The sequence below is a fragment of the Eleutherodactylus coqui genome, chromosome 2 (genome assembly GCF_035609145.1).
Source record: "Eleutherodactylus coqui strain aEleCoq1 chromosome 2, aEleCoq1.hap1, whole genome shotgun sequence".
Classification (NCBI taxonomy): Eukaryota; Metazoa; Chordata; class Amphibia; order Anura; family Eleutherodactylidae; genus Eleutherodactylus; species Eleutherodactylus coqui.
Window position 1 is genome coordinate 155,467,065 of NC_089838.1, and position 22,735 is coordinate 155,489,799.

A 22,735-nucleotide genomic window follows, 5' to 3' on the forward strand; every position below is an offset into this window, starting at 1 on the left:
ATGGAAAATGCTGCAACTATGTTAAACAGGTTTGATAAATAAGGCTCAGAACATGACCCGTCAAATGGGGCTAAGGGGCAGCTGAGTGACGGTTAATTGCCAACGTAGATATTCCTTGCAAAAGAGGAGCAACACTTTTACAACTAGACAGATCTAAGCACTAGGATGAAGACATGTCTGCCTACGCTAAAGAAGGAAAAATGGTGGATCTGTAAAAGAATAAACCATGAACAGACCCCATTGATTGTAGCCAACGCTAGAATGCCAATTCCATTCTATCATCGAACTTCCTTTACTTTGCTGAATAACCTGGTGAATGTATATATATCACAGCCAGTGGAATTATGATTTCACAGGAAAAGGATTACATTGGAGATGCATGCATGTAAATTGCTTTCAATTAAACTGATGCCATGAATCAGTTTTTCCATAAAAATGAATAATGCTCTTCCAAAACTTTTAAATTGCTCACAGCTACGTGGCATTGAGTTCCTTAGCATGAGAAATGATTAAGCCTCCAGACCATTCTTTTCTAATACTGGCAAACATTATCATACATAACTCTATAAGTGTGTTAAGTATTTATGAACTTTATTTATAAGTATCATACATTTCATAGAAATAAGTTTAATGTAAAGATAGCAATGTGATCTGAGGCTTACAATCATCCAATAAATTAGAGAGATATGAGGCAGATAGATATGAGGCAGATAGACATGAGGCAGATAGATATGGGGTAGATAGATATGAGGCAGATAGATATGAGGCAAATAGATATGAGGCAAATAGATATGAGGCAGATAGATATGAGGCAGATAGATATGAGGCAGATAGACATGGGGGCAGATAGATATGGGGGTAGATAGATATGGGGTAGATAGATATGGGGTAGATAGATATGAGGCAGATAGACATGAGGCAGATAGATATGGGGTAGATAGATATGGGGTAGATATGAGGCAGATAGACATGAGGCAGATAGATATGAGGTAGATAGATATGGGGTAGATAGATATGAGGCAGATAGATATGAGGCAGATGGATATGGGGTAGATGGATATGGGGTAGATAGATATGGGGTAGATAGATATGGGGTAGATAGATATGAGGCAGATAGACATGAGGCAGATAGATATGGGATAGATAGATATGGGGTAGATAGACATAAGGCAGATAGACATGAGGCAGATAGACATGAGGCAGATAGCTATGAGACAGATAGCTATGAGGCAGATAGATATGAGGCAGATAGATATGGGGTAGATAGTTATGAGGTGGTTAGATATTAGGTAGATAGATATAAGGCAGATAGATATGAGGCAGATAGACATGAGGCAGATAGATATTGCTTTTGCTAATATTATATGTATGTTGGTAAGGTAAAAATAATTGTTTCACTTTTTTTGCATTATATAATTGCTCCACTTGCTTGCGTGGCTACAGCTAGCATTACAGATTCAATTCATTCACACAACTTTGCTTTTCATAGCTTTTAGGGAATTCTTCTTGTATGCTTGGAGAATCTTTCGCATAAGTCAGACTGTATTTCAGCCATAGGTTTCCTCCAAGATGACTCAGTTTCCATTTTTTTCTCTAATCACTTACACCTACTTGTTCCAATTTTCTGCAGTGCCTCATTTATGTGAGTCGAGTTTTCCCCAACAGTTGTTAGGCAGCTGCAAGCAAACGTACTAAATCTTTTTTTAGTTGTTATTTGGATCAATAGGACAGAAACAATCTCAAAAAATCTAAATAGTATAATGTGTTTATGGAAATTTAGTAATGAAAAACAGTTCTGTTAAAAATGTTTTACATTAAAACAGAACTAATGTTGCAACATTTACTGTAACTTCATACACAAAATATGAAGCTCTTAAAGGAATAGGAAAATGTATAAATGCAAACTGTAAGCAAGCATGCATAGGTATTTAAGGCAAGTACAGGTACGTTTATATAATGCAGTGAAAGGGCTCAAATACCAGAGCACAGCTAGAACTCCAGCTTCCAAAGAAAAGGGTGTTTAGTGGACTGGTTTTTAGCTAATAATGCAATTGCCTTAAGGTAGATGGATCATCAACATCCCTCTCTATCTGTGTCGGAAAAATTGGTCAATTCCATTGTCCCATTTAACCAAATTGTATATTAAAGTCATGGGCTGTTCTGTTAAATTTTAGCAAGGTTTGGAGAATTTGGAGCTTTGAGTTAAAACTTCAAAGTTAAAACTTCAAAGTGCATCACTGCATTTCAAAATAAAACACCCGCTGGGGAGGGGGGCACCCTGTCCTGGGTTAAGGCCGGTCTCACAGGACCGGATAGGAATTGTGGATTCTGTGACCGTTTGATCCGCGGTAATACGAGGATCAATTAAATCCATTGAATTACACAGTTCCGCTCAGGATTACACAGCAGGTTGGAATTGCGTAATCCGCTTGCAGAAAATAGAACACAGCATATTCTATTTTACTGCAGAATCCGTGACATAGAGCCCATTGTTCTCTACAGTCGCGGATATACCTGCCTCTCATATACAATTACATTGGATATTGGGTGCGGGTATCCGTGTTGTCACCAAGCGACAATATGGGAAATATTTTTTAAAAAGTGTACTGCACATGAGTGCCTGCGTGAGTACATGGTCACATGCAGTACATTATGTGGCCGTACGGAGGGTCACGGCTGGGCTCACAGCTGGAATCCGCTGCAGGCCTCCACAACCGGATTGTACATACGGCTGTGTGAGCCCAGCTAATGCTGCCCGTGGTCCAGGCAGCATGAACCTGATGACAGAATCCCTTTGAAGTGATACTCTACTTTTGGAGCTGTTTAATATACAACCGTCACAAAATTCTTTCTTTTTATAATAAAAAAAGTTTTGGTTAAAGGGGTGGTCTCGCGAAACCAAGTGGGGTTATACACTTCTGTATGGCCATATTAATGCACTTTGTAATGTACATTGTGCATTAAATATGAGCCATACAGAAGTTATTCCACTTACCTGCTCCGTTGCTAGCGTCCTCGTCTCCATGGTTCCGTCTAAATTCGCTGGCAGCTTGCTTTTTTAGACGCGCTTGCGCAGTCCGGTCTTCTCTATTCAGCACGAGCCGCTTCAGTGTGCTCCCCGCTACAGCTCTTCTGCGCATGCGCAGACGAGCTGTCACTGCTCGAAAGCGCGCTGCAGCGGCCATTCTGCACCTTCCTCTGTTAGAGGAAGGTGCAGAAACTGGAGCTGCCCAGCGGAGAAGCCCAGCCCAGCCCAGCCGCCCCGAGAAGCGTCCCAGGTAAGTGATGGGTCGGGGGGGAACTAGCGCTGCGCCGGGGGGGGCTGTCGCTGCGCCGGGGGGGGGCTGCCGCTGTGATGGGGGAACTAGCGCTAGGCCGGGGGGGCTGTCGCTGCGATGGGGGGGCTGCCGCTAGGCCGGGGGGGGCTGTCGCTAGGCCGGGGGGGGCTGCCGCTAGGCCGGGGGACCTAGCGCTGGGCTCCGGAACCTAGCGCTGGGCTCCGGGGCCTTCACCTGGGCTGAGGGTCTAGCGCTGGGGAGCCGGGGGCTAGCGCCGGTTACCTGCTGCCTGGCGGTGGGCGTCTGGTCGGCGGCTGCGGGGCGTCTGGTCGGCGGCTGCGATGCGTCCGGTTGCCATGGAGACACAGCTGGCGGCGTCTCGGGAGCGCGCACGTCGGGCTGCAGCGAGCGACGGGGAAAGAGCCAGCGGCCATCTTGAGAAAACTTTTATAAGTTGCTGAAACGCTGGAACGGTAAGTACAAACCAGCTAGAAATGTCATTTACAGGGGGGCTTAGTAATGTGTACTTAATGGGGGGGACTGGGCAAAAAAAAATTTAACTGCTTCCTCGAGACATCTCCTTTAAGTGAGAAGAACATTGGGGACAAAAATCCAGTGTCTGTCTGATTAGTGGCTTCAGTAGCATACATCTGATAAATGGGGAGTGCAGAGAAGCTGATGTTACACACCCTGGGCGGTTGTGTTCTCTTCAGACAGCTCTAAAACAGCAACTGGAGGAAAATAGTTTTCGCCATAGCTGCCAGGCTGTCTATTACCCAAATTGCTCTTGCTTGTAAAGAAAATAAATTGGTTAATAAATGCCTGTTGGGGAATTGCTCATAATGCTATTCCCTAGCATGTTAAAGTAGACACTCTATGCAAGGGGTACTCAGTTGGTGGACCATAGTATGAATTTAGACAAGGTCTGCCTGCTATCTGGACACTACAGATCTGCTGTTGTAGATATAGTGAAAATAGTTTCACCTCCAATGCATCTATGGAACTACCGCTGGGGTTTAGCACTGGCAGGCACAGGCTGGATCATGGCATGTGCACGCTGCAGCACTGCATGCAGTACTGCTGTTCCGCTATCTCTCCTTACCCCTCTCCCAGTCAGCTGCCTCTCCTCTTCACACACTGCGAGTCTTGCTTACCCTTGGGTCTACACAGATTCTCTGCCATATGTGGGCATAGTCTGTCCTACAGAAGAGGAATGTGAAGAAGAGAGGGAGCCAACTGGGGAAGGGGTAAGAATTGTCTACTGGTGGGAGATATGCATACTATCGATGGTGGATGGGAAAGATATACCATACTGTGAGGGGAGAGAAGTTGCATAATGTGAGCCGGATATACAACACTGGAGGGATATGGAGGAATATCCATTAGTGAGTAATGTGTGTTCCAATATACTATTCATGATTCTGACCAGGTTTTGTACATCATAACCAACACTTTGCTCAAATTATCTTTTCTATTTATTAACCTATTAAAAACAACATGAAGAAAACGGGTACTGGTCAACAAATTTCTTATTGAGGAACTGTATATATGAGATGTAAGACCATGAAGGCTAAAATAGAGAAGCGTCTTTGCAGCGTCCATAGCCCTATTGATGGAAAAAAAGGTTCTGTAACATAACTTTGGCTATGTGAAAATCGACAAACTTATGGATTTTCAGAGTTTGCCTCATCGCTGAAAGATGTCGTCTACGTCCCTTTTGATTATTCACCTTTTGTTTCTGTATCCGTTCTTGAAAGCCATACATGTCTGAAACCTCTCATGCTAGTTATTTACAGAAGGCTTACCTCATACACCCTGCTCTGCTGTTTTAAGGATCCATTTCAGTAAACCTCTTCCAGTACTGATTGCTTCTATCATTTCACATTGTTGCTAAGAAAAATATTATTTATGAAAACATTGAAAGAATGTTTTCTTCTGCACTTGTCTACTGATAAACTTCTAATCTAGAATAGAAAGGATGAACATTCCATAACAGCTTAAGGTGAAAGTGTTTCGCTCTGTATGGAAGATGATAAGAAATACATTTTGGCACTTACAGATCACAAGCAATGCTTCAACAGCACGGCAAGAACTGACAGTAAATTGTCTAACCTAGAAGAACAATAAATAACTTGTTATGTCAGCCTACCACACATAGAGAAATGCACTCATTTAGTCAGCGACAGTGTTATAACATGTATCAACCATGTGGCTAAAGCAGTGTTTCCCAACCTTTTCAGCCTTGGGCCACCCCTGGGGAAAATTGTTTACCATGGGCCACCCCTATGAAAAGGTGGTGTGGTCAAGGGCATGGCTAGGCTGTGGTCAAGGGCATGGCTAGGGTGTGGTCAAGGGCATGGCTAGGGTGTGGTCAAGGGCATGGCTAGGGTGTTGCTTATCATGAGGTATAACTTTAACGTCTATAGTCTGATCACCCGGTGGCCTCTAGTGAGTGCAGCGCCACTGGCTACTTCTGTATCAGTTGACTGTCTTTTGCGGAAATGCTGTGGAAAATCTGTAGAATTTCTGCTACCTGTAAAACATATCCCAAGGCTGGGTGCACATGGGGCTAATTTGCTGTGGAAAATCTGCAGCGTACATTCTACAGCAGATCAGATTGAGTATTTTTGTGCAGAATTCACCCCCTCATTACGAAGTGGTGTATTCCGCAGTGGAAACGATGATAAAATTGACATGCTGCAGAATTAAAATCTGCTTTACATGTCAATTTTCACACAGCTTTTGTGCAGAATTTTCCGCAGCGTGTGGATGAGATATTAAAAATCTCATCTACTTTGCTGCTACTTTAAATGCTGCAGAATTTCCATGCCGAGGGTCCACATAAAAATTCCACAGCAAATCTGCCCTGTATGGACCCAGCAGCGATAGCCAGGATACACGGGGTCAGACCAGAAGCACTGCTCCAACCCCTGTGTACTGGCCGGAGCTTGTATTTGCAGGTGCAGATCCCATTGATTTCAATGTGAGTTGCACCTGCAATTACGAGCTCCAGCCACTACACAGGGGTCGAAGCAGCGCTTCTGCTCTAAGCTCTGTGTATCCCCGCAGGCGCTGCCTGGAAAACCCACCTAATGTTAGCTGTGGCACCTCGAGTGGGTTCTAGCAGCACACCTGGCTGTCGCAGCACCCCAGTTGGGAATCTGTGGTCTAGAACTTTATAGAACAATGTATACTATATCAACATGGAAAATTCATACTTTAGCTCCCATCATGTACTATTCATGTATTATGTATAGGATTCATAGGTAACAAGCCATTAGGGTCTACTTTAAAGGTACCTCTTTCCTTTTGGACTAATTTAAAATCCATCAGTTGGATTCTATGTAATACAAAAAGATAACTTATAGTAAGCTATTCTCTACTTGATGATAATTTCAATGAAAATGTAGGTTACAGGGGTTGTGCCAAATTATGTTATCCTGTATCCACATTATAGGTAATAACTTTATGATCAGTAGGAGTTCAACCGCTGGCACCCTCACTGATCCCAAGAATGGAGTCTGATCGGTCTCCAAGCGAATGGAGCGGAGGTCACGCAGACATTTCACCTCTCCATTCACTGATTATGCTGCCTTTTATTGTCTAGATTCATGCATCAGATTATATGTTTTGGGGGGCATGGTTCTTCTTAGGTGGCCATTAGAGATGAGCGAACGTACTCGGATAAGCACTACTCGTCCGAGTAATGTGCTTTAACCGAGTATCTCTCCGCTCGTCCTGAAAGATTCGGGGCGCTCCGCTGCTGACAGGTGAGTCGCAGCGGGGAGCGGGGCAGAGCGGGCGGGAGAGAAGGAGAGAAAGATCTCCCCTCCGTTCCTCCCCGCTCTCCCCTGCAGCTCCCCGCTCCGCAGCGCGTCCCGAATCTTTCAGGATGAGCGGGGAGGTACTCGGATAAAGCACATTACTCGGACGAGTAGTGCTTATCCGAGTACGTTCGCTCATCTCTAGTGGCCATCCTCAAAGGAAAAACTGATTGTTCATGGTGGATTCTTCAGTTGATTCTTTCACAAAGGTAAGAAGCCACTAGAAAAACCAGCGGATCTGTAGAATGTAACGTACACATTCAACTGTGTAGATCCACTTTCACACTAATGTTTATTCTTTAGGTTTTATGGGTCCTGAAAGCCTTTGGTTTGGGGTTTGCTTACAGTAATGTCAACCATGCAGATTATTTTAAAAAGATATAAAATAGAAGATTTATTACTAGTGATGAGCGAGCATACTCGCTAAGGGCAATTGCTCGAGCGAGCATTGCCCTTAGCGAGTACCTACCTGCTCGAGAGAAAAGGTTCGGCTGCTGGCACGGGTGACAGGTGAGTTGCGGCAGTGAGCAGGGGGAGAGATCTCCCCTCCGTTCCTCCCCGCTCTCCCCTGCCGCTCCCTGCCCGCCGCCGGCAGCCGAACCTTTTCTCTCGAGCGGGCAGGTACTCGCTAAGGGCAATGCACGCTCGAGCAATTGCCCTTAGCGAATGTGTGTTTATTACATACCCCATCGAATAACAACTTGACACCCTTTAGCTATCACTTTGTAAAATTGGACAGTTGAACCCATTTATACAAAGCTGGCCTTAATTTGTAAGGTCCGGCTAAAGAGTTCATCCTGGGAGTAGAAGAACAATAATGAAGTGTGGCCAACAAATGCACATGAGTAGAGGGGATTCAAGACACAAGTTTAACAAACACTTGTGGCCATCTGCGTCCTAATATTTAGTTGTTCTAAGCAAGAGATCTGCTTTGCGTACATTGGCTGCCAAAGCTCTGACTGGTTGGCATAAACTTTATCCTAGTTTGGAGTGAAAGGTTTTTTTCCATATTAATTCTGATCCAGTTCTTATTCGAATGTTTGCTTAATATGACATTTACAATCAGACCTTCAAATCTATTGCTCACAAGACCCTGGATGTCTTTTAATTTTCCAAGCAGTGAATTGTAAGACTAAAACAAGATGAAAGAAAAGTAATGTAACCACGTATATCCACTTGTTAAACAATATTTCTGATACTGTATATTGCACGGGATACATTTGAATGTGATGTTAAGGTGGCTTGACAGTTTTCCCAGGCCCCGGCATTTATTTTTGGGCTTCAGGCCAGATCTGCGAGTGGGAATGAATATGAAGATGGGTCATTGCTGAGCTGTGACTATGGGAAGGATTTTTACTGATGTTCTTTGCTAGTTACAGAGCAGATGGAGTCACATCACAATGAAGAGAAAATATTTCACATGTCATTAGTGTCTTTGAAGAAATTTACAAGGATGTATGTGACACTGACTATAATGCAGGTTTGGAAATAGATCCATAATCAGATGAAAAAGGGCTTTTCTGATTCAATGCCCAGTCGAATTATTAATAGAAAGTTTATGTAACTGTATTGGAAAAGGCGAATTCAGCAAGAACGTGTATGAATGTACCCTGCTTTTCCTATGGTCTAGAAGCATATTTAACATAGGTTACATATGGAAAATTGTGGTGAAGAATGGCCAGTGTCATCTTTAGCAGGGTGGACTATACTCTCTGACACTCATGTACGGTATTGGAAAGTACGGTACATATAATGGGTCCAAAAAAGTCTTCACACCCTTTCCTTATTGTAATGTTTTGTTATGTTTTGGCCTTGTAAAAATTAAAAATAAAATTTCTAGTTTTTCCTCATCATTCTGCACTCAATACTCCATAATGACGAAGTGAAAACAGAATGTTCAAAATCCTCATACATTTCTTAAAAACTAATAATAACAATTTGCATTGACATAAGTATTCAGACCCTGTGCTCAGTACTGAGTGGAATCACCTTTGGCAGAAATAATTGCCTCCAGTCTTTTTGGGTATGATGCCACAAGATTTGTACACCTGGATTTGGGGATTTTCCTCTGCAGATCATCTCAAGCTCTGTCAACTTGGATGAAGACCATCTGTGGACGCCATTTTCAGGTCTCTGCAGAAATGTTGGATTGGGTTCAAGTCAGGGCTCTAGTTGGGCCACTCAAGGACATTCAGCCAGAGAGAGCTTTGGTTAGTTTGGTGGGACAGCCAGCTCTAAGAAGAGTCCCAGTTGTTCCAAACCTCTTCCATTTAAGAATTATAACTTCTAGTGCAACATAATTTATTTTCTAGCCTTCTCCAGATCTGTGCCTTCACACAATGCTGTCTCTTAGCTCCTCTGGACAGTTCTTTCTTCCCTATGGCTTGGTTTTGGCTCTGATATGTATTGTGAGCTGTGAGACCTTATTTTTTGCACGAGGCCAAAACATAACTAAATGTTAAAAAAAGTGAAAGGGTCTGAGGACTTTCTGGACCCAGTGTTCAGCATCAGACCAGTGTACTCCACAAATAATGCACTTGTGTTCATGTATGCACACCATAGTCTGCATAAGATAATTAAAAAAATGTTCAAGAGCAAACATGCTCATTAAGGTCATGACTAAATCTGCTTTTTCTTACATTGGACACTGCAAGCATGAAGTATTTCAAATGATGTTTAATCCAATGGGAAAAATGCATAGCCAGAAAGCAACATGCAAAATGTATGTTCTATTCATACAATGCCACATTCGCAGTTGTCATAGAATCAAGTCTACGATAGAGGCATTCCCTACAAATGTTTGTGTAAAAAGAACACCGCCAATGATCCCACAAAATCAACAGGTTTATATATAAGTGCTGCATTTTTGGCCAGTGTAATTCTCCACCAGTTATAAATATAGTCTTAGTTCAACATTTTTCTTGTCATGTTCCTTCAGAAGAAAGTAAAACATAACCATCAGCAAGGTTACTCCCAATTGAAGTTCAAAGGAGGTGACTTCAAGGAACAACTGCAACCTCTTGTAATGCTTTCATCTAGCAGTTTGCATTTGAATTAATAGCCGCTCGATATGCCGCTATCACTTCCATTGCAGTATCAATTGCAGAAAACATTAAAACCAGAATATAACATTTGAAGAGGATGTAGAATGTTATGCATATGATGGCCATTATACATCTATAGCCAATTGGGGCAGTTGCTAATGGATTATATAAAGGGAAAACAGCGCTGTGAAGTTACTTAGCTTTTTCTAATAAAGTATAACTTCCAGCTGAGTGATTTATGCTAAAAAAGATGGGCATTGCCAGGTCTTCTTTTTCAAGTCTGCTTACAATAAGATTAAAATGCGATATGGAGAGGAACAACAAAGCTCTCACTTATGCCTATATAAACAGACGTGGAAGAAAAGTTTGTTTCATCACTAGCCAGTAATTGTCTAGAATAGGAAAACAATTAGGTCCCTTTATGACTATGTCTAAAGTATTCTTCTGTTTCCTCTGGTCTTGCTATGCATATTCAGACAATTCCTGGGTTTGTGCCATAATGCAATCTGTATCGTTGCAATAATAAGGCACAAGTGTCTAGTTTATACAATGGTGTAATATATCAGAACTGTATGGGCAAATATTCCAGGCTCTTTGTCCTCTCATTGTCCTCTCATTGACTTAATGCAGACATACCCAACTTAATTTTTACTCTACTATATCCCCAGTTATTCATGAGCATTGGAGAAGTGTACAGTGTATGTCATAGATATAGATAGAGAGCAAGCAAATGCTATTGGTAATAATGAAGTCAAAAGGGGCAATCCAGCCATAACATTCAAAACAGACTGCTATAGTCATTGGCGATGGGGTTATAATCAATGGTATAGTTAAAAATGGTGTGATTATAGTCAATGTTAGAATTTTATGTAATATTTTTAATAATAGAAATCTATGAGCAGTGCTAATGCTGTCTGAGAGCTATGTAGAGGCTATTATAGTAATCAGGTCTGAGATCATGGATTTCCCCACTGTGATCTCTTCATATGTATCAATGACATATCAGAAGATTATTGTGACTGGTTTTCCCTTTTAATGACAGTTGTTTGTACTCATTATTACAGTGATAATGAATGTGAACATGTATAGGCGGGCACACTGCACTACTCTACGCTGCACTACTCAACACTGCAGTACTCTACACTGCAGTACTCTACACTGCTTGCTACAGATTGGAGATTAAAAACTTGGGATAGTATATCAGCAACAGCCTTTGCCTACTTGTATGCAGTGCAAAAATACAATAGAAACATAACTTAATTCTATTTCAGTCATTTGTGCGGTCATGTACATAGAATCGAGATATCATAACAACAAAATATCAATGGCAAATTAATTTTTATGAAGGCACTATCTATAGAGTGCACGTATTTTCTATAACTCTTTTCACAAAAAGTCACTTAAGTGTAGCATTCTGATTGTTCAAAAATCGTTTGCCCTTCTTAAAATGTCCATCAGACTCAGAAGATGTACATCAATATTCAGTATATGAACTGAGTTTTCAGCATGTTTTGTCTTTACAGAGAATCCCTCATGTCACCTTGAATGTAATCAGGGTTGTCATCATTCATTAACTCTAATATGTGAGATCGGTGAAGATGACTTTTGTGACGTACAGCAAATGGAATTATATATACCTACTGGAGCATCATAATCTTGACCCTAAAACAGCAGACTTATTATGACATTGGCCAAATAATCTAATTGTTTATTGAAAATGATGCAGAGGACTTTTCAGCTTCACCCTGTAAACAAGAAACATTGAATATAGTTTGAAGGCAATTGCAGATTTTTTTTACCATGATACGCCGCTATAATCTCTCCCAGATAAGGGCAACTCTGGTGGCATTTCAGTATACTACAGGGTGGTCCAAAGATATAGAGACACTTGAATTAATGAAAAACTATGGTTGGGAATGCCATTCTGTGTGTGGCATGTTGCTAAGGGAAAGGGGGCAAATCTTTGAGAGGAGGTGTCCAACACGGTGGACATTTTGAAAGCCACCATCTTGGAGCCAAGTTGCTATTTTCCAATGAGAAAGGCTGCATGTGACATATGTATCTTATAGAGAATTCGATGTATAAAACCTTGTATATAACCACTCATAAGACATGGTTTTGAGTGGTCTTTTGAGTCCTTGTATTTGATTGTCAACCTTGAATAATTCCCGAAAAATTGCCTTCCTCCAAACCTAAGCTAATTTTTACAACTGGCACACAGTCACTAAATATTCCCTACAGATGGATCGAGTGGATAATTTGGAAATCACCACTAGAGTAAATATAAGTTTTTATTTATTTATTTTTGGAATTGACTTACTCCACTTCATTAAGTGGATATTAAAATGCAGATGACATTTCGGATGGCCCGGTGTGTCTGAATGTTATTAGGATTTTTTTAATAAATTGAAAAATGTAAAACTTTCTTACTAATAAAACATCAGTAGCAATTCTGAGAAATAATTCATCTAAGAATCCCTTTGATGTCATTCCGAGGAAATGACAGCTCCCTTAACCAATATAGCAGCTTGTTTTATACTGTTCAGTTTCTCCATCAAACTTAAATAATTTTAGTAAGATCCCTTGCATTGCTGATGGGCAAAACGCGTCGTCTTATTCTGATTACATATGACTTACTACCTATGCTGATTGAGGTGAGGCCCTTAGACCATCTTCGTTAACTAACTGAAGGATACTCATTTCTGTAATTCATCATGAAAAATATTATCAAACTAAGGATTTGATGGGAGGAAAATATATATGTAAATTCTAGAGCGGTCTATCAGAGATATAGCTACAAAATTGGATGGAAAGTCATTTGCTGGAGAAAGTAGCTCCCATGTGTAACAGCGGCTTATTTGCAATTTTATTCGCAATATAGATTTACTTATTTAATATCAGATGAAGCTAACTTTGCAGATTATTATGGCAATACAAATTTAATGATTTTCTGCTGTATAATTTTGATAGGCAATTCTGTAACCTTTGAAATAGTTCTCACTAGAGAAAAAAATGTGAACACAATATGAATAGTTAGGATGTGTTAACATTATCAACGGATATTATATTTACTCATCTGTCAAGATAAAATAAAATGTTCCTTTCCTATAACAAAGCCAGAGTAGTGTTACTGGCGCTAAGGCTAAATTTTAAGATTAACATGTCTCCTAGAGCAAATAATGATTTAGAGCTGCAGGACATCTTAAGCTGATGTAGAAGACTAAAAATACTTGCTTGGTAAATCTAACATAGTAACATAGTATGCAAGGCTGGAAAAAGACAATTGTCCATCCAGTTCAGCCTGTTTCCATGCCCTCCCCACCCCTCTCATGATGATCCAGAGGAAGGCAAAAAAAACCAATGAGGTAGAAGCCAATGTACCCAATTTTGTGGGAAAAAATCCCTGTATCAATGCTCTTCAGCGGAAAGTTCCTTCCAGACTCCATGTCCAGCTTTCAGAAGATCTTCGGATTAACAACCCTTCTGAGTATTTAATGTCTATATCCTGTAATGTCATAGTGCCCTAAAAAGACATCTAGTCCCCTTTTTAAATCCTCTATGGATTTTGCCATCACCACGTCCTCAGGCAAAGAGTTCCACAGTCTCACAGCTCTTACAGTATAGAACCCCCTTCTGTGTTGGTGATAAAACCTTTTTCCTCTAGACGTAGAGGATGCCCTCTTGTTACAGTCACAGTCCTGGGTATAAACAGATCATGAGAGAGATCCTTGTATTGTCTCCTAATGTATTTATATAGAATTATTTGGTCGCCCCTTAACTGTATTTTTTTATGGTGAATAATTGGAACAAGATGAGTTATTTCTGCCATATGGCCTAAACCCTTTCAGTGTATACTGACAACCATTGCATTAATGACAATTTTTAAATATAAAGGTGCATCAATTTAGTTATCCAATGTCATTCTATTATCATGTCTTGGAATCACATTGGATAGTAGGCAAAATAGGGTTTAGGAACTTAAAAACTGAAATATTAGAGACTTGCTTAAACTATTGTACTTCTACATCCTCTTTGTTACATATTTTATTGCAGTTTTGATGGGGAATATTGTAGGCACAGAAAAAGATCTTCCAGTGATTATAGTGTAGCTATAGTTTTCTATATTATTTCGCATACCGGTCCTATGCTGACTTTTGTGACTCCATGGCTAGGGACTAAAAACAAAGTCTTCATGTTGACTGATCACTTGTTACTCTCTTCCATCTGCCCTCCTCATCTACTGTATGTAGAACAGGGGCAGATGAAAGACAGTAGCATGTAGCAATGGAAAAAGTCTGGCATAGGAGCTGTGGACACACAATTGTAAGATATTTTCATTCTAGCCTGTATACAGTGTTGCTGCTTTTTTCATTTTACATCCATTGGAGTAATACAAAATGTACACATAACTTTTAAGTAAGATATCATTTATTGGAAGTCTAAAATATTGTATGCAGTGATTTTAGTTTCTTTGGCATTTAATACTGAACTGTTCCTTTTTTTTAGATTGATTTTGAAGATGTAATTGCTGAACCAGAAGGAACACACAGCTTTGATGGCATCTGGAAGGCAAGCTTCACCACCTTCACTGTGACGAAATACTGGTTCTACCGCTTGCTGTCTGCAATCTTCGGCATTCCACTCTCACTAATCTGGGGCATTTACTTTGCCATTCTGTCCTTCCTGCATATCTGGGCTGTTGTGCCATGCATAAAGAGCTACATGATTGAAATTCAGTGCATCAGCCGGGTCTACTCCATCTGCATCCACACGTTCTGTGACCCACTGTTTGAAGCAATCGGCAAGGTTTTCAGCTTTGTTCAAATTTCTCTACGCAAAGAAGTATAAGTGACAATCAAAAAAAGTGCAGATAGTCAGAATTTATATGTAAGTTTTAAAATCAGCAACATTTTATGAGCACTGACATAAGATCAAAGAGTCACTAAAGTGTGTGCCCTGGGGCAATTTGTATCCTCATAGAAGATTTTTGTCTAAAGAAGCTGTTATCGGCCTTATAAGTCATAATGTTGGCGCAGTGTGATATACTGTTTTTTTTTTCTTTTATACACATATTATATGACATGCTTACATGTTACGGTCATAATTATGTTACAAAAGAGTTGGTTTATGGTAAATGTATTATTTGGTGAACGCATTCTGCAGTCTACATAAGTAACACTAGTAGATTATTCATTGAGGCTACTTTGGAAAAACACATAGCAAACCAATAGCAAAAGAGGCAACACCTGTAAATAACTATATTTTGTTACTGAATTCTATATACTCTTAGAGGTTCTTCATGATTTCTGTGCCTAGTTTTCAGTTGTAACCAGGAAGAAAGACCTGTTCAGTTTTGGTCAAGGCACTAATATGCCGACATGGATTCTTTTTAGACGGTTATATATGATTGATCATAGTAACATAGTATGTAAGACTGAAAAAAGACATATGTCCATCCAGTTCAGCCTATTACCACCCTCCAATGTTGATCCAGAGGAAGGCAATAAAACCCAATGAGTTAGAAGCCAATTTTCCCCATTTAAGGGGAAAAAATGCCTTCCCGATCTGTCATTGTCACTAAAGAACCTGAACAATTTCTGAGAATACTTAACAATGGTCCTGTGATACCTATGTGAGAACTATGCTAATAAACGCAGTATCAGCTTAGTAATACAAATTCTATTCCATAGTTCGAATAAAAAGAACACTATCAGTTGTCTGTCTGTATATAATGAATGACAATGGTTTCAGTCATCCATGATGTCAATTGTTAACCCTTTCCAATCCACTGTCTGACGTCTAAAGACATTCTAATTGAAGGCTGTACAGCTCCGGAAGACGTCCGGCAGGGTATTCGTACTGTAGATTACTTGCTACTCTGTTGTCGGGGGGCCTCTCTGGCATGTCTCATATTGCAGTACTGGCTCTAGCCAGCAGATGGTGCCATTGTATAATACAGAAAGAGAAAGCCCCCTAGGAATCCCTGAATCCAAAATTGGATTGCAAAGGGTTAATGTACATGCTTTATCTATAAAGAGCACTCTTCTGTCAATCCATGTACTGCCTGACCATTCTGCCTGGGATGTCCACTTTTGCAGATGATATGTACTTTTTATTGTGAGATTTTATGCCTTTTCTAAAAAAAAATGTTTGTTTTTGCTATGAACATCATACACTGTAAAATCTAACCTGAAAACATCATTTCATGGTGCAGAATATTTATGAAATAAGTTGCTGCAAATTAAAGCCTGTTTCTGGCTATATACTGATCATACTAACCAACACGTAGCATCTACTTTGCTTGATTTGTGAACACTATAGGGGACCCTTCTGATGTGCTAGCTCAGATATTTGCATTCATTCACTTTTGCATTCAACACCGTTACATCTTCTACAATTTTGGAATCTACCGTTTTATTGTGGAATGTAAAACTAAATAAATGTATCATGCAATGTAAATAAAACAAAAGCTATTCATATCACTGGGTGAAATACAAACTTGCAGTAAGTCCTGTTTTATATGCGCGACAAGCAAGCTTCCATTACTAATATACCTTAATAGGAATATTATCCCGCCGGTCTACTGAAGACTCACTACTAGGGATCAGTTAAGTGTGTTTTGTACTACTCGTACACCATACCTACTAGAAATAAAGTAAATTGAAGTGCCTTTTTATTGTGCCTATGATGTATGCTGTTTCGGTGTGAGCTGACTGTCAAGGTTCTCTGTATGGACTTCACACATTTAAAAGAAATGCCTTTTCACCTTTCTCATATCTCATTTGTTTCTTTGGCTATAAGTTTCTATAAAATAAAACATGCAAAAAACCTATTCAGCACTGTTATTTCAAGCGCAAAATATATATAAAAATATGTAATTGCTGTTTACAAAAGCGTTCAGTATTTTGCTATTTTTTGAAGATTATGTACATATGTGACATTGGGTGGTATAAGGGACTTAGTAGTTCAATGCCAATAAATCTGCGCCAATCATGCCAATGTGATTCTTTATGAATGAGCATAGCTGTGAACTGTAGGAGTAGAAATGTGAAGGGCCTTTAACATTAGCTGCTCATAAAGGGTTAGCAATGTAAGTAGAAGTTATAGGTAACCTACATATCGGTGATGGTAAGCTTTGCACTTTTCTATTGTTCGCAAAACAACTGAAAGGCAGAATTTATAAACCGTACTGCAGACAAAACGCAGGGTTGTTTCCCACATCAACCAATCAGATGACGACTAATTTCACATGAGTGTATTACAGGCGCATTTTGTTGCACTTATTACGACTGCAGTCGCAGTCCAACCACATGTCCGATTACTCAAACTAACGCCATATATCCTTTTGATGCTGTTCGTTTGGGTTATTGGACCCACAGTTGGGGCAGGATTTGTGATGAAGACGAAGAAATATACCCACATTACACTTATGTAATATACCCACATTACAGTTCTGCATATGTAATATGGGCTCTTTTTTTTTCCTGATTATGATTGGAAATCCCAGTCCAATTGTGAGTCTAATGACCTAACAGCATCATAGAATCAATTTTATATAAGAGTCCTATGAAACTAGTGGAATAGACGACAGCCATCTGATTGGTTGCTATACTGTTGCTGCCCTGCCTACTGCAATAGTTTTCATAATTGAGGCTGCACTTCCCATATATATATATATTTGCACCTTTAGAGCAAACTAGAATTTATTTAGCATTGTTAAACCTTTACCGAATAGTACACAAATTCCACTAAATGCAGCAGTTGTATTTTCCAGCTTCTCCCTTTTATTTTTATACTACTGAAGTATAGGCTCAAACTTGCTGAGAATTGCCACATAATTTACAATCCTATCAGTTGCTCTTAATGGCTCCTTAGCGACAGCTTACAATAGGTCACCTTTGTATATAATAATGAATACTGACAAAGGAACAGTTTATATATTGCTTCTTTATGGGCGCTCATAGGGTAAAGCTCACCAAATAATGTCAGTTGTCCATATTTTTTATAGACCACAATATCTGATCCAGAGAGCATCTCTTGTATAAAAACTAGTGAAGAATAAAGTGAAAGTTCCCAATAGCAACTAAACAGAGTACTAACCTGCCCTGGAAAAATGCAAACATTGATATGTATAGTTGCCGTAGTTTGCAATGTTTATCACTTTTTGTGTTTGCTAGTTTTTATACATAAGGTACAATGTATTTTGTAAATATGTGGAATTCTTGCACAAGCCAGTTAATAAAAGCCATCAGCAGGCCAATCTAGTATGCCTAACTAATCATCATGATATATGTTGTAAGAATTAAATGGTATATTTCAAATGCGTTCATTGATTGAGTGTGGAGAGTAATAAAACTTCTTTAGTGCACTCTCTCTTGCTATTCATTCTCCAAGCCAGGATCACGGCAGTTGTATAGGTGTGTGTGATGTTCAATATGAAATTGTATTGGTGCAATATAAATATTTTATATATATATATATATATATATATAAAGGGAGTTCAATGTAGGCAACATTCCCATATACGCAAAGTATGTACCTGCACAGGTGGATCCAGAAGCATCCTCACAGTGTGGTACTCCAACACTGCTCAAAGTACATAAATAGGTGCAGTTTCAAAGTCTTTGGGAACCCCAATAAAATGTTCTATGATGTCATCTTTTGTGCTTTTAATAGATATTCTGGGTATAAAGCAAAGACTTGTCTTCATCGCTGTGCAAAGGTGTTTTCTGTTACATAAAAGCGTTATGACTTCGGGAATACTGTTTTAATATACTCTAATGTCATGTAAGCTATTTACCTTCAGTGTAAAATCATTGCTGATTAAAACAGCAATATCTACAATGTAACACATACTGCATGTATTCAATGTACAAGGAGAGATGCACACAATAAAAGGTTTAACGTGTTTAGACTAAGTTATTTGTGTGGAAACATGCTGTCATATAAGAATGTCAGTACTGTTTGTTCTATGGGATGTGAGCTGCTCTTCAATAATTCACAGTATACACAGAAGGCTACCTGATGGTCATGTTCTGATTGGCTGATGAGCTATATTAACAAAAGGTTTAGTTTTAATAACCTTCCAAGTGTTAAGCAGAGGATAAAGCCCAGCAAAATCTACATATATGGCAATGTTGTACGGGACGTAGTTCACTTTGTCAGAGGAAACTTTTTTAATGCTGTTTTAAATCTACAAATAGCTATTATGACATTTTACAATTTATGACTAACATAATTCTAAGTCAAACATTCTAGTTCCACAACCAAAAATATCTTCTGACACCATAAATCACACTAATGTTATAGTACACATCAACGCATAATGAAGGTTTATGGACAGTGCTCTACACTGGTTGTGATATAGTATAAAGGTTCTGTTCACATTTCATTTTTCCTTCTGTTGGAAGTAAATGTCATTAGTACAGCCCCAATATTTTCCAAAAAGACACTCTTTTGGAGTCAGATACATGGGGTGTGCACAGTGATATGTGAACAGAACCTAAAGAAGGAACTACAGAAGAAATCACACAATGTAGTTGATAGTTCAGTAGTAGAGATGAGCGAGCATACCCGCTAAGGACAATTACTTGAGCGAGCATTGTCCTTAGCAAGTACCTGCCCGCTCGCTAGAAAAGATTCGGGTGCCAGCGCAGGTGACAGGTGAGTTGCGGGAGTGAGCAGGGGGGAGAGAGGGAGAGAGAGATCTCCCCATCCGTTCCCCCCTGCTCTCCCCCGCCGCTCCCCGTCCCCCCACCGGCACCCGAATCTTTTCTTCCCAGCTGGCAGGCACTCGCTAAGGACAATGCTCTCTCGAGTAATTGTCCTTAGCGAGTATGCTTGCTCATCTCTATTCAGTAGGTTTTGATTGCTTTTTAGTGTTATACATTATGACAATAATACTATGCAGTAATTATATTATATGACTACATACTTTTAATAATTAGATTAGTTCACACCAGAGGTTCCCAATCTTTTGTAGGTCATGAGCCATTTTCAAATACCACGGATGGTGCAAGATCCACATTGAATATTAAAAGGTAATAAGCACATTAAAGTTATGACCAAGTGATATGCTCTTACTCTTATGTTAACTGCCAGGTGTTCCTATTGATTTTATAACATTTATCTAATATATGTACTCCAACATGGAGTACCCAAATTAGAAGAGGTGTTGGAGAGAGGAGGATCACCATAGGATTATGCGAAAAGGATGTGAAAAGAACTGGTATGGAGGCGCAACACTCTAAGCTACTAGAAGATGTAGATCAAAGTCCAATGTGTGATGGTGAAAGCACTTCTTTTTTATTATTTTTTCAGAAATTAAAAACCAGCAATGGAATACGCGTTTCGGGGAAGAACCCCTTCGTCAGTTCGGCTGGATAGGACAACAGGATGCCTAGGGGTGACACGATTCCAAAGATGTATAGAATGTGTCGGAGGTCCTGTGTGCAGGAGGACAGGGGAGAAAAAAAAATGCTTTAACCTAGGTTAAAGGGGTTCTTCCCCGAAAAAAATGCTTTAACCTAGGTTAAAGGGGTTCTTCCCCGAAACGCGTATTCCATTGCTGGTTTTTAATTTCTGAAAAAATAATAAAAAAGAAGTGCTTTCACCATCACACATTAAACTTTGATCTACATCTTCTAGTAGCTTAGAGTGTTGCGCCTCCATACCAGTTCTTTTCACATCCTTTTCGCTACACTTACGCCCACACTGGTGGAGCGTCATCTGGTTGGCAGCACCTCCACCATTCAAAATACTCAATCATTGAAAACTCTTTGTACTCCATAAATATTCCACTACCCTCACTGGGTCTTGCTCCACCCTCCTTTTTCATTTCTTTTACTCACCACAGGATTATAGCTGCCTATAGCGGACATATATATTTATTTATAGTCTTATACAATCCTACAGGAGGAAAAGCCCTTTAAAATATTAAAAGGGGTTTCTCCAAAGGAATCCAAGATCTACTTAAAAAGTTATTTGCCAGATATGTTGGGGTATTTTCTTTATGAGAGATGAGGGGTGACCTTCAAAGATGGAAAGAGGAAGATCCACAGATCTTTATCTCCTAAGGGGTAGGCATTGTAGATGGAACTTCCACTATGGTATTATTAAAATACAGGGCTAGGGCAGCAAACTTTGCCCTAGTTAAAGGAATGCCTAGCTACCACTGTGACATAAGCAACCACAATAGTGATATGATTACCAGAATTATAGATTATTGTGTCAAAACGGCAGTGTTGGCAACAGTTTGCCAATGAAAAACAATGTGTAGATATGACCGTTACTCTTTTGGTCCTGATAAATTTAAAGTGACCCTCTGGTCCTGGACAAACAAAGATAGACGCACAGTTTTTCTGATTACCTGAAGCACACTGTGCATTAGTATGCATAGGTAGTCTAATACACTACATGCAGTTCTGCTCAAATGGGCAGCAATGGCCAATCAGAGCACGATGTAGTGGCTTAGTCTACCAATGCATACTAATGCACAGTGTACCTCAAGTAGTTGGTGTGTCCATTAGAGATGAGCGAGCGTACTCGGAAAAGCACTACTCGCTCGAGTAATTTGCTTTATCCGAGTATCGCTGTGCTCGGGTCTGAAGATTCGGGTGCCGCTGCGGCTGACAGGTGAGTCGCAGCGGGGAGCGGGGCAGAGCGGGCGGGAGGGAGGGAGAGAAAGATCTCCCCTCCGTTCCTCCCCGCTCTCCCCTGCAGCTCCCCGCTCCGTGCTGGCACCCGAATCTTCAGGGACGAGCACAGCGATACTCGGATAAAGCAAATTACTCGAGCGAGTAGTGCTTTTCCGAGTACGCTCGCTCATCTCTATGGTCCATCTTTGTGTATGCAGAAGGGTTACTTTAAGTGTCAGGTCTAGGGTATGAATTAATTTTGGGGTGTGATCTGGAGTCTGAATTTACTTATGGGTCAGGTTTGGGGGTTTAATTATTTCAAGGGTATATTCTGATTAATTTTGGGGTGTGACATTTGAGGTTTAAACTATTTAGCTGTGCTGAATTAATTGTGAGGTTATGTTCCCACTGTAGCTTTAATTTCATGTTTAATTTGACAAAAAATAGAGCCCAGAGTAACCTTCAACCTGCCTAGTCAAGACACTTCAAGATTTTCAGAGCTTTGCCTTTATAAATGCTTTTCTAAACATGCTTCTTGTAAGACAGGGTGTTTTGAGTTATTGTCGGCTTGATCCAGGCCAGCCATCTTCCTCTAGCCACTCTCATTAGCCAGGCAATCTTGCTCACAGAATTGGGTGAGTGGAATTTCTTTCTGCTTTCTTGTTTCTCTACAAACTGTTGTAAATGAAAGTCCCAAGTGATCAGTTATTTCTGAGATACTCCAATGACCCTGTCTGGCACCAAGAAGTTTTCCATGGTCACAGTCACTGAATTCCCATATGTTTCCTATTCTACTCTAGTTTTTATTGAGCAACAATTGCATTTATTGACAATATCTGCAGTGAATTGCTTGCTACATAATTTGGTAATTATGGAAGTATTATTTGAAGCTTCTGGGTGCAATACAATTTTGGTAACTGGTTCATCCAACTACCATTTCCATTTACAATGCC

The 22,735-nt window shown here is 40.0% G+C and overlaps 1 protein-coding gene across 2 annotated transcripts in view; it reads left to right on the plus strand.

Annotated features, from left to right (window-relative positions):
• Positions 1-19,054, plus strand: part of CAV1 (caveolin 1) — a 69,030-nt gene extending 49,976 nt beyond the window's left edge. For both annotated transcript variants that reach the window (XM_066591806.1, XM_066591807.1), the window contains exon 3: positions 14,653-19,054. In XM_066591806.1, coding sequence (XP_066447903.1) covers positions 14,653-14,994 — 342 coding nt within the window. In that variant the 3' untranslated portion in view covers positions 14,995-19,054. The remainder of the gene's footprint in view (positions 1-14,652) is intronic.
• The last annotated feature ends 3,681 nt before the right edge of the window (positions 19,055-22,735 follow it).